We start from the raw sequence: 12,726 nt of genomic DNA on the forward strand, positions 1-12,726 counted from the left end.
TTATTTTTTCTACTATTTTCCTTTTAACTGCGAGGTTTAGGGCATATCTACTTTATGCTTATAAGTGTTGTGAACCCTTTTGAGACCTGACACTAAAAGTAGAACATATGATAAATAAAAATATATAATGTACAATCATAATACATAATGATGGTACAATTAACCACCACCCACTATACTAAATATAGTGACAAATAAATCAATGATCCTATTCTTTAGGATCTTTTTTTTTTCTTTGCCACAGAAATTGGGGAAAAGAAAAAAAGACACAACAGTGAGACAAGCAAACAAGGTGACTTTTATTATCAATATTTTCTTTCAGATTGCATACATTTTTCACATCTAAAGATAATTTGAAAAGATGACCCATGTCCATCAACCCCAATTCAGCATAACATTTAAAGAGTGCATAAAGCATGGACGTGCATGTCAGCTCTCTGGCGCATCAGTTATACTGAAAGCATACCACCTGTTCACTTGTGCCCTTTAGTTTCTACCTTATCTATATATCATTTCTAGATATCTCTTCTCAATCACATCTTAAAGTAGCAATTGGTATCAATTTTATTTGGGGTTTTTTGTGCTCTTCAACAAGTTCCAAGACGGTTAACAAAAAACATGCTTCATTTGGAAATCCCAGATTACTCTTCTGTACAATAGCTTATAGCTTTAGACATTTTGTACCAACTCTCTGAATTCTAAATAATGCTGGCCAAGCTGGCAGAACGAGGACATACCAGGATCTCATTACTGTTCCATACACCCTATTATCTGAAAAATGGAAGCACTGACACAGCAATATGAAAGACAACAAGTCCACTAGCAGTAGTAGAACTGATTTGGGCTAGTTACTGGTGCCAATCTCTGCATCATTAAGAGATCATTGTATTAAACTTTACTATGTAATATCTCAAAATGAAATAACAATGAGCAATCATTTATAAAAGGTTTCAAAGTTACAAGTCTTGCAAAGCTGAGCACTCACTGGGATGAGTACTTTGAAACTCAAAATGTAATAATTCCATAAAATGAACACATAATATCTGAGAAACCAATGTTTCCAATAAAAATGAAAATTTACAAATACAATTACTGATATCCAAAAACTGTTCATGCAAATCTAGTGAAGCTGCTGAGCTTGTGTTCTAAAAAGCAATACATACCTTTTCCTAAATGTGTATTTATACTCATATATCTAGCAGTTCCTGTAAGGCTTTTGTGTTCTCGGTATGGTATGTGCTTCTTTGTCTCTGGGTCTATATATTCTTTTGCCAAACCAAAATCTATTATATGAATAATTTGTTGAGTTTTGTTTCCTGGTCGTCCTATTAAGAAGTTTTCGGGCTTTACATCTCTGTATATTAAGTTCTTTGAATGAACATATTCCATTCGAGAAATCTATTAAATGAAACGAAAAAAGTGTTTTTTTAAAACCAGACCTATAATGGCAGAACAAATAAAAGTAACCATTGCTATATCTTATTGGTCCTGAAGAAACAAATTCCTCCTCAGGCAAGTTAAAAATGGAGACTTTCATCTTATTAAATCTTACTTTAGTTGAAGATATAAAGTAGGGAGTATTACATGCCTAGTGGATCCAACAACATAAAAAAATTTTTAATGTCTCTATTAAAATGAATATGTTTCATATTGAGAAGCCACTGTTCAGCTTTAAAATATCTAAGGAAAAATTGGCATGCTTAATTCTCATCTGATAGAAGAAGAAAAAACTAAGTAAATGCCTTGTGCATTTTGAACCTAAAATTATGTACATGTGGTAAGAATTCAATCTGCTTACCTCCAAACTGCAGCCTTGCCTTATACATTAAGTTACTGTTGAATAATAAATAGACTTGTGAATATTCTGCAAATCTGTACCTACATTGCTTAACCAATGGGTACTGGTAGCAGAATGCAACAGCCAAAAAACTGAAAATGCTTCAGGAGTGTTACAGCCAGAAAGGGCTTCTAATAGGCAGCAAAGGGAGGGTAGGGTTAGTTGCTTAAATGGTTGATTGCATATTTCCATGGATAGGCAGTCATAAATTTCACAAAGTTTTCTATCTTACACAGCTTTTGACTTAATTATAAGTTTATTGATATTTTGGCTTAAATCCCAAGTTGCTTTCCTACAAATAAAAGGGATTATTTCAAAGTAGAGCTGATTCAGCTGATCCCCCCCCCCCCCCCAACACCTTCAACCCTGATTTGAGAAACCTCCAGTTCTCTAGAATGCATTTTCAACTGACATGGGCAATCACTGAAAAGTTTGCATACTTGTAACAGTAGTTTTTGAGTGGCTATCGGAACTCACACAAATGCATTTTTGGACCTGCGCAGTGCATCATCTGGAAACTTTTAGAGCCCTTGCATAACCATTTTGGCAGTAACCCCCACCATTAACAAAACAACGAAGACACTAATATGGTTTTTGCCAAAACCCTATGTACACTGAAGTAGCAGCAGGTATCAAAGGAGAAGCAGGACACATTGAAGGGATGGTGGGTGGGGTTGTATAAATTCACAGATGACCATTTGAAAAACCATTGTTTGTATGCAGCCTATGCTCCTTCTTTGTGTTTTCTGTGGCTCACACAAATGGGAGACTAGCAAACTACTAATCATAAAAAGGGGAAGTATTATGCCACAAAGGAGAAAAGCACAATACTCCCAAATTCAGTCTCTGCTTAAGGGAAGGTGAAGTCCTGAGGTTCAAATCTTCCACAGAATTCACCAATTCCATCACAGAAGCATAAGGTGCAACAGTATATCTGAGTTTGTGCCTCTTTGCTTGTTCAGGTCATAAATCACTGTTATGTTGTCTGACACTACCTGAACAACCCTGCTTGTCAGCATTCTCTTGAATGACCTGAAGGCCTTGAAGACAACCATCGTCTTGAGTGCATTTTTGTGCAGACTTGCTAAACCTACAGACAACGGCACTTGACTGTCACCCCTTCTGAATGAGCTTTCCAAGGGATGCACTGATAGCCACCACTAAAGAACACTAACAAGGAAGAGATAGCATTCCTGCTTGCACATTCCACTGGTCCAGGCACCAATAAATGGACCACTACACACTTCAAGGAATTGTTAACATCCTTCTTTGAGAGTCAATGAGGGGGTTGAGGATTACAATGAACCACATCTACAAGGTCTGAATCCAAAGTCTCAAATAAGGTGTCACTGCAGTTGACTAAGCCATGAAGTCCAAGAAGACCTGAATGTCCTAAGGGAGATTTCTCCTGGTGTATAGGCAATGTATATAAAACCTGTGGTTCAAAACGAAGGCAGGATGGGACTGAGAATCCAGAGGGCTCCTACAATTCTCGTTTGCTGAGATCAAGGCTGTTAGGAACTCAAAGTACTGTGTGAATGTTCAGGAAAAAGTGTTCTTGGATGTGAGCAGCCAAAAGCCAATAATCGATATAAGGAAACAGGGCATTACCCTGTTGCTGAAATAGAAAATGACCACTGTCATGAACAGTGAATGCACACAGGGCCATGCATAATCTGAAGGGTAGGGTATAGCAATGATGTGCCTTTTGCCCTACAGTGAAGCATAAAAACTTCCTGCAAGAGGGAGCAATGACAATATGAAAACAAGCATACTTTAAGTCCAGAGTTGAGACTGACAGATGAAGGATAGTTCCAAGAGTCACCATCTGGAAGTATCTGGGTAGAATATAGGAGCTCACATTCTGAGATCAAAAATGGTGATGATGACGTAGCAGGAAAAGAACTCCACGTGACTGACTGGACCCTTTCATGAGTACCTTCTTAACCTCACCTCTTAGTGTAGCTTAAAGAGTGACACATAAAATGTCTGTAGGTGAAGTTCTGCAGAACACTATAGTGTAACCCTTCTTCATGATATCGAGAATTCACAAATCTGAGGTGATGGCAGCCCACACATGATATAATTCACTGTACCTGTTGTCATAATGGAAGTGGGAATGGTGGTGGGATAGTTGCTAAATAATCATCCTGAAGAAAGTCAAAGATAACATCGATCCAAATTGGGAAATGTTTCCTAAACTAAGTAGTACTTATTTAGTGGATGAAGTCTTCCAATAAACAGCAGAAAAAAGACGGTTTTGTTTTTGCTGACAACTGTAAGTAGGACTCTAGGCATATTGAGTCCAGAGGTCAACCTGTCAAAACCAGATCTGAACTGTTCAGGTTGAAGTTAAAACCCCAATTTCTAGGCAATTGATTTCATTTTGTGTATTCATGTAAAAATTGAAGATGCCAATATCATCAAAAGGAAGGCGGAATGCGCTTGTTGAGAGAAAACTGATTCTCAGCCAGGCATAGTGACAAAGAAAAACAGCTGCAGCAGTGATCTTTCAGCTACAATTCACTAGATAACAGGTGGTCATAGTTCACTGTGAGATCAGGTAGAGTGCTTCTGTTTGGAACTTAACAGCAATTCTCCTGTCCTCATCTGGAAGACTGTTCAAGAAATGGAAGACATTTTCCCATAAAAAACTGCTGATAAGGCAATGTAATTGGCACGGTAAGAATTGACTTCGTTCCCTCTCAGGGCATCTAATATCTTGCTCTCTTTATCAGCGTGGAGTGCATTTTGCGATGTTTTTGCATGTGCAGCATCAACAGGGATGTTGTGCAAGCCATTCGGTAATCGTCTCAAATATCTTGTACAGTTACTCAATCTTCTTCAAGGTTCAGGGTACTGAAGAATACCAAAAATTTTGGCAACCTACACAAGATAAGACAACTGTGAAAGAGAAGCAGGAAATGGGCCTTAATGAATCCAGTGACAGACAGGATCTTGAGTCTCAAGCTCTGAGTGTTGAAACTGGAGATCGATGGGGCATGCCATGTAAAACATCTAGTCCATAAAGGATCTAACATCTTCAGTAATGAAATTCTTCATAATAAAAGTGAATGGGCAGACTGTAATTGGCTTCATGTGAGAGGTAGTGAATGAATCCGAGACATTCTCTGAAGTCAAAGACAATGCGTTAAGGGCAAAATAGGATGGAAGATTGCTAGAGGAAGCAGCTGGCTCAAAGGATTGCAACTACTAAACTGCAATAGATACAATGAACAGCAGGGGCAAATGATGCAGGTGGAACTAAAGGGTCTAAAGAGGAAGTAGCTATCAAAAGCAAAGGGGCCCTGGGCATTGGGATGGATATGGTGAATATGACATATGATGAGGCTAGCCAGTGTTGACATATACAACTGAGATTAAAAGTAGCCCCAAAGAGCCTTGAGAGGGTGACAGATCAGAATGGGTGTACTGAGAAGGGCACTGATAACCTCAAAGACAGGTATCATTTCTGTCATATTAAGTATGCTCATAGTATTAATGGCTTTGTTCAGTACTAACCTTAGCAAGGAGTATGAGACCAAGTAGCCATGGCTGAAAAGGAGGACAAAGAAGAAGAGTTGGACTAAGAAGTTGAGGACGACTAAAGTCTACATCTACATCAAAGTACAGGTTTTTCCCCCCAGTAGGGTCATTTTCTCAGCAGCCAGTAATTTGGGAAAAGGAGGAACCAGAAGAAGAGGCTTTCCTAGGTACCTTGAGGATACTGCAGAACAGTTGGAGGTTTACAACATGCAAACGGGAGGGGGGGGGGCGGAATCCATGATCATAGCATCTGAAGGGGAGGATAACACTACACATGTAGGAGATCCAACTAGTGAAGAAGCCACTAAAACTGAAGGCTGTTGGGAACCTCAGCAATAACCTCATGCAGAGAACACTACTCAGTTGGGAGAGATGGGACATCAGAAGGCAGGTCTTCAGTTCTCTCCTTCTTTTTCTTTTTATTGGCATCCAGGACAAGCAGCTTCCAGTGCAGGTTTAAAATACTTCCCCGAGGTTGAAGGAACACTCAACCACAAAGGGAGTATTTCAGGACATCCTGAATGGAAAAGCTTAAAGTTGCCTGTTCTGAACAAGATTGATGTCAGCTGGACTTCAGAGAGACAGAAGGCATGTGGAACGCCCTACCCTCTACTGCAATGGTTCCCAATCTGGGGCCCCTGAGGATCCGCGATGTCATTGCAGGGGGTCCTCGAAGGATTGAAAAAATGTTATGATTTGTTGCAGTTAAATCTGAACAAACAAGTGAACAAATGAAAGCAGGCTGGAAAGGGAACAAAATCTTAGTTTCATGCAGCCTAGTCCCTTAAATCTTGAATTAAGTCTTGGGGTTGACTACCCCAAAACATATTTAAAAGGGGGTCCATGGTGATGAAAGGATTGAGAACCACTGCTCTACTATAATGTCAGAAAATTTCAGAGCTTGTCAGATGTCAGAGCTTTAAGATGTCAGAGCTTTAAGATGCAAAACACGATTGTAACATGTCTGAGTGAAAGACTGGCACAATGATCACAGACTGACACGTTATGGTCCTCTCCTAGACATTTCAGGGATCTTTTCCCCACAGGAAACATAGAAGAGGCCATAAAATGATAAAGCTCCAGTGGAGGAAAATCAAAACATTAGGGGAAAATTGAAAGAAACATCAATATACAGACCACATCCAGTCATGAAAAAATTGAAAACAGCCAAAATTCTGAGAAGAAAGTAAAAAAACAAAGACAGTATAGTATATCATCAAACCTACAACAGTCCATGAAAAAATAGTTCAGGAGGCACTTAATGGACCCTGCTGCAGTAGCTGATAAAAAGGAACCGAAGGCTTTGGGTGAGAACTACGCTAATATGCTATCTGGGCAGTGGGTGGGGTTAACGCCAAAACACATGTAAGAGCACTAAAAGTGTCTGAATAATGCACAGGCAGGTGCAGAGAACCCATATCTGTACATCACAAAGCAAGAAGAGGTATAATTTCAGCTCATGGAACCTCTGGATCCAAATGATCTTCAATAATTTCGAAATGTGTCCGTTCTATGTGCTTTCAAGTCATTTCTAACTTATGGCAATCCTAAGATAACCACAGAGTTTTCTTGGTAAGATTTGTTTGATTGTGTATGCCTTTGCTTTCCTCTGAGGCTGAGAGACTGTGACTTGCCCAGGGCTATCCAGTAGGTTTCTGAGGCCCAGAGGAAATCTGAACACTGGTCACCACAGTTCAGGTTTAACACTCAAACCACTACATATCGCACTGGCTCTCAATTTATAAACATAAGCTGCAGAAAAATATAGCAGAGAACAACTGTAATAAATTGTAAGAGAACACGTGGCACACTCTTTGATTCTACATTTGTTCAAATAATATTCTGCAAGTGTTGTAGAGAAGACAATTTAGGAGAGGGTATACTTACCAACTGTATGGCTATCATAAGAACAGTTTTCAGAGAAAAAGTCCTATCACACAAGTCAAATAAGTCTTCCAAACTAGGTCCCAGTAGTTCCAGCACCATGGCATTATATTTGCCACAAGGGCCAAAATAGTAAACCTGAGGTATTCCATCTGTCAAAATAAAAGGTATCATTCATTTTAACATGCCTGGATTATGTTCAACTCTTGGGGGGGGGGGGTCACACATAAAACGGATAATAGTTTGAAAACAGATTCAATAGACAGGTTTAAACTACTTGATATCACTTCCCTCTAGGTAAAACAAAGCAAAATACAGATTCAGCAAAGAATGCTTCCTAGGAAGCTTGGGTCATCCTTGAGATGTTGTAATAGAATACCCTTTAAAAACTTAAAAGCATATAGTAAGTTATGCTATAGCATATTGCTGTGTTCCTTAAGAAATCCATATTATAGAAAAAAGCACTCTAAAACATGACTTATGGGGGAAATAGTGTTTGCTGCAGATCTCAAAAAATATTACTGCTAGCTGTATTTACTTTCTCACACATTTCAATGAATAAATTTTAACTGCTAAATAAACACACATAGCAACTTAACACTGAAAAATGTGAATGTAAGTATTTATGGCAGAAGTGGGCAAAGTATAGCCTCACAAGCCTCTGGAGCTTCACTTCCTGAAAAGTGGAGAGATGCCCCCTCCCAATACTTTAAACAAGTTACTCCTTGGCACAGACAAGCCTTGGCTTGCTGCAACTGTTAAATGTTGTGCAAATCCTTCCTCTCACTCCTTCTCCTTCATTGAATCCTGCCCCAGTTTAAAATTCAATTGTTTGCAAACACTCCCATCTCTTACTTCAATCCAACTCTCTCATTCGTGTCTTGGTGCAATACCTCATTTCTCGCTTGCAAATACTCCTTTTTCCCTTCTTCTAGCCATCTCACTCCAGTCCATTTCTCAAACCCTCATAAATGACAAAGATGAGGGAAGCAAATTTGAGATGTAGAGGGGCCTGAATTTTAAATGCTCAACATGGAATCATACTATGGGCAATTAAAAGTTAATATTATGCAAATAGTAGAACTCTACCAATTAATCATGTTATTGTCAATTCACATTTTAAAAATAAATATTACACAGAACTTTCTGTATGCAGATTTACATTAAGGCCACATGGCCTTGGAGGCGTCTACAGACAACGCCAGCTCTTTGGCTTAGAAAGTCAATCTTTTAATTACAGTAAGGCAATATTAATATCAAGTCAATACAGAGTTTATGGTATGATATAGTATCAGTATAGTATCAGTTAGGTAACACTCATGCAACCAAAAACTACATTTATCTGGCATCTACCAATCCACATGGATACCGATTATGTCCATTTGTAATACAGTAGAGTCTCACTTATCCAACATAAACAGGCCAGCAGAACGTTGGATAAGTGAATATGTTGGATAATAAGGAGAGATTAAGGAAAAGCCTATTAAACATCAAATTAAGTTATGATTTTACAAATTAAGCACCAAAACATCATGTTATACAACAAATTTGACAGAAAAAGTAGTTCAATACGAAATAATGCTATGTAGTAATTACCGTATTTACGAATTTAGCACCAAAATATCACAATGCATCGAAAACATTGACTACAAAAATGCGTTGGATAATCCAGAACGTTGGATAAGTGAGCATTGGATAAGTGAGACTCTACTGTACTAAGAAATTTACCAATACTAGATTTTCCAGCATTTTGTGCAAGTGTCCTTATTTAGAATACTTGATGATCTTCTGTTTACTACAATAAAATCAAAAGTATGCCTATTTCTAAACCTGAAGAGCTTTACTTATGGAACAGTAAGTAATTCCCAGTGCATTTCATCAGTCAATCCAACCCACATTTATTAACACATAGCTTCAACCGAAGTGCCATTTTTAGAGCATCTCTCAGGTTAGGGCTGAACCAGTTGCTCTGAAGAGTAGAGTAACCCAATGGACAATATAAAATAAATACATTAAATAAATGAATAAATACATTTTGTTGGTGCCATTACTATTTTTCCCAACAGAAAAATTCTCGACAATGTCAATAGAACAGTTATTGTAAATAAATTCACATCTCTCTGCATTATGAGAGACAAACATCACTGTCTAAATATTCCTTGCAGACACATTGAGAGACTGGACCCCACTCTGCCATCAATCAGAACACAAAGTATCTAGAGAACATAATCTACAATACGGAAAATCATTTAAATAAAGAGATGCAGAAAGGTTTTCTCAGACATTCTAAACTGAAACCCAATTATAAATTTACTTAGTTTATCAACACCCACTGTAAGCTAGCTCTACCTTTTCTACTCTACAACAAGATAGAGTTAGTTTACAGTGGGTGTTTTGAGAGTGTGTGTGTGTGAGAGAGAGAGGGGGGATTTTTTCTGTTGGTAGTACTGAAATGAGTGTATATCTTACAATCGATGGTGTCTTATAATCTTTTTGGTTTTTTAACATCCCATAGTACACTAATATTTTACTGTTGGTCTCACAAAAGAAAAAAAACTATGAAAATTTTAAAAGCAGTCTTGTTTGTATGATCTTCTCTGAGCATATTCCAACCCATTTTGAGAAGCATTATCCTATATCTCCATTACAGCAAAAGAACTATGGTGCTAGTAATGGAGAAATGTTCAAAAAGTTTCCAGGACAATTTATAAAATACATTTTGTACTTGGAAAGATATCTTGTACAGAAGCAGTACATAAGAGAAATAATAAAAAGTTAAGGCTATCAATTATTTAAGAGTGCAGGTAAGTATTTTGGTATTCCATGAATATTATAAATCCACCAGGAATCTCACTCTATTACTTACTGAGGGTTGAAGAGGAAGGATACACAAGGAGGGAAGGCAAGAAGATTATACCTCTCAAAGTGGAACCCCTGAGTACCCTCCTTTCTAAGAATTTCAATAGTGCTGGTGTTGTGAATGAGTCTTCCGAGGCTGTTAGTGACAATGGTAGGATCACGAGGGGAAGGAAGACTCCTCGCGAGGAGGGCTCGTTGGAAGACTTACACAGGAAAAGGGTCAGGGAGATACTTGAGGAATCCTCAGATGAGGATTCATTTGGGGATTTGGAAGGGGATCCTGAGATGGAAATGACTGTTGAGGACCCGGTGGTGGTGGAAGGAGTTGGCATAGACTGGGCACGGGCTCCGGAGTATCTTGGGGAGGAAACTGGGCCCATGGATGCTGGGGACGCAGGAGAAGCTTGGGGTTCTTCAGAAGCAGACCCCACATGGTCTGCCTGGAGGAATGAGGGCAATTCCGCAGGTGTGGGAAGGGTTGGGCGTGGGCAGGGCGATTCTGGCTCTGATGAGGAACTTGGGACGCCTGATCCTAAGGCGTTGGTTGTTTGGACGCCCAAGGAAACCTAAATAAATTGGGGGGTTTTGGCCATTGTTCTTTGCGTGTGGCAAGGTGTTGTTGGGCGCCATTGGGTTTCATGTATGTGACTCCGAAGACTGGTTTGGGATTTTGCAACCGATGTAAGTTTGATCGGGGTTATTCTATGACGGAGGGCTGGAACTGTGTGGGTTTTCTCTTTGGACTGCATTGTTATTACTATTTTGCATTAGCTGTCGCTCGCCTCCGTCGTTTTGGCTCTTTGTGTTACCCCGTGACGTGGATCGTACTGTGACGACTTCATTCCTTGGACCCTGGACTGAACTACGACCTGGTGTATTTCTTTGCTCCCGAATTTGGCTTGGCTTCATTCCCGTCCCCGTGGTTGCTCCCTGTGCTGACCGTTGGCTTTGTCTCCGACCCTGACGTTTCTCTCCTGTCCTGACTCCGGACCGGCTTACGACTACTGTGACTACGTTCCGTTCCTTTGACCACTGGTCCGGCTTCTGACTCTTCACTTTTGTCTCAGGGTTTTTCAGCTTTAGTTTGTTTACACTGCTTTCAGTGGTTGACTCTAGCCCGGTTTGGACTTCCTTTCAATTTTGGGACCTTTTCTTTATATTTTGGGTTTCAGAACATTTTGGAACTTCGGGGCGCTTTGTCCTGTGTTTGTTTTGCTATTTTGACCCTGTGCTGCAATTTTGAGCTGAATTTAAGCAACCTAGTTTTAATCCGGATTATATCTCCAGATAATCCAGATTATACTCCGGTTTGCATTTTTGGGGTTTCTTTGTTTCAGACTGTTTAATCACACTGAAGTTAAAGTGTTGCAAGCTCCCAGGACCTTTTGTTGAGCTTTTTTGAGTTATTACTAAATAAACTAAATTTGCCTTACTGGCTGGCGTCTGACTCGTGACAGCTGGGGTACAAATATTCTGTCCAAAATGTACCATTCATACCTTTCCAATATGTAAGAATATATATTTAACTAATAATGGTCACTTACTCAACTGTCTGCAAAGCAAATGCATTCATTAGCAAAATGAGCAAAATTGGCCTCAAATCTTCTAAATTCAAGGAAGAGTCCCCAGACATGTAGAAATACTAATCCAAACACTAGAGATTTTTTTTTGGGGGGGGGCATATCCTGCTAGTGATGGTTTAAAAACTTTGATTCAGGATACTCAGAACAATTGAGAAGTAAAACAGCATTTTCAGTTCAACTTCTTGGAGTAGACAGATGGGTTTTATCTTGCTATTTTATCCAAAAAAAAACAATTCCCTACCATAACTACCTACTGCGCAGAGAAAACCTTGATTTCTCTGTTGTCCATAGAGAATTAAGTTAGAACCAGATAGTTATCTGATATTCAGAAAACAATGAAACTCCTCACTGAATGCTATGCAGACAAGCAAACATGCCACAGCAGCTACTAGTACAAAATAAATATATATCAAGATCTTGAATTTCACTCTGGGGCTTCATTACAGATTTATTTGTTTTTAACACTCTATTCATATTTTCTCCTGTACTTTAGATTGTAGTAAAGTACAGTGGACCCTTCAGATCTGTTGGGGTTCACTTACAGGATTCCCCCATGAATGTCAAAAAAAGTGGATTACAACCAGGATTAACAAATCTGAGAAAGAATGACAAATTTCCTAGACCATCCAGAATGTATAAGAAAAAAATCCTAGTATATTTTTCTCAATAGCTAAATTACCAGATTTAAGTTATACTTAACTGAAATACTTTTTGTATTATAAGAAATGGCCACTTACATAACTAAGATCCATCTACCTAACATGAGTAGAAAATTAATAACATCAATCAAAGTACACTCTGCTTTTCAGAGAAAAGTATGTCCAATATAAGTTTCTATGTACATTTGTGCTGCTGTCAAACTGAATGTCCATTCATATTGCTCACAGAACTATGAACCGAGTATCATCTTCCATACAGTGAAAAATACAACTGTTTTTATGAAACAGCTGTTTAATAATTTAACAATTATTAAGCAATCTATGACAACAAAAATCTGATGCAACCATTATCTATGCA

General features: G+C 38.7%; 1 protein-coding gene across 7 annotated transcripts in view; it reads right to left on the reverse strand.

Moving 5' to 3' along the window:
- Positions 1-12,726, reverse strand: part of csnk1g3 (casein kinase 1 gamma 3) — a 91,773-nt gene that overhangs the window by 27,325 nt on the left and 51,722 nt on the right. For all 7 annotated transcript variants that reach the window (XM_062972140.1, XM_062972139.1, XM_008114068.3 and 4 more), the window contains exons 6-7: positions 7,271-7,419; positions 1,164-1,398 (exon numbers count right to left, since the gene is read on the reverse strand). In XM_062972140.1, the coding sequence (XP_062828210.1) occupies positions 1,164-1,398; positions 7,271-7,419 (384 nt within the window). The remainder of the gene's footprint in view (positions 1-1,163; positions 1,399-7,270; positions 7,420-12,726) is intronic.

This window comes from Anolis carolinensis, chromosome 2 (genome assembly GCF_035594765.1).
Source record: "Anolis carolinensis isolate JA03-04 chromosome 2, rAnoCar3.1.pri, whole genome shotgun sequence".
In the NCBI taxonomy this organism is placed as follows: Eukaryota; Metazoa; Chordata; class Lepidosauria; order Squamata; family Dactyloidae; genus Anolis; species Anolis carolinensis.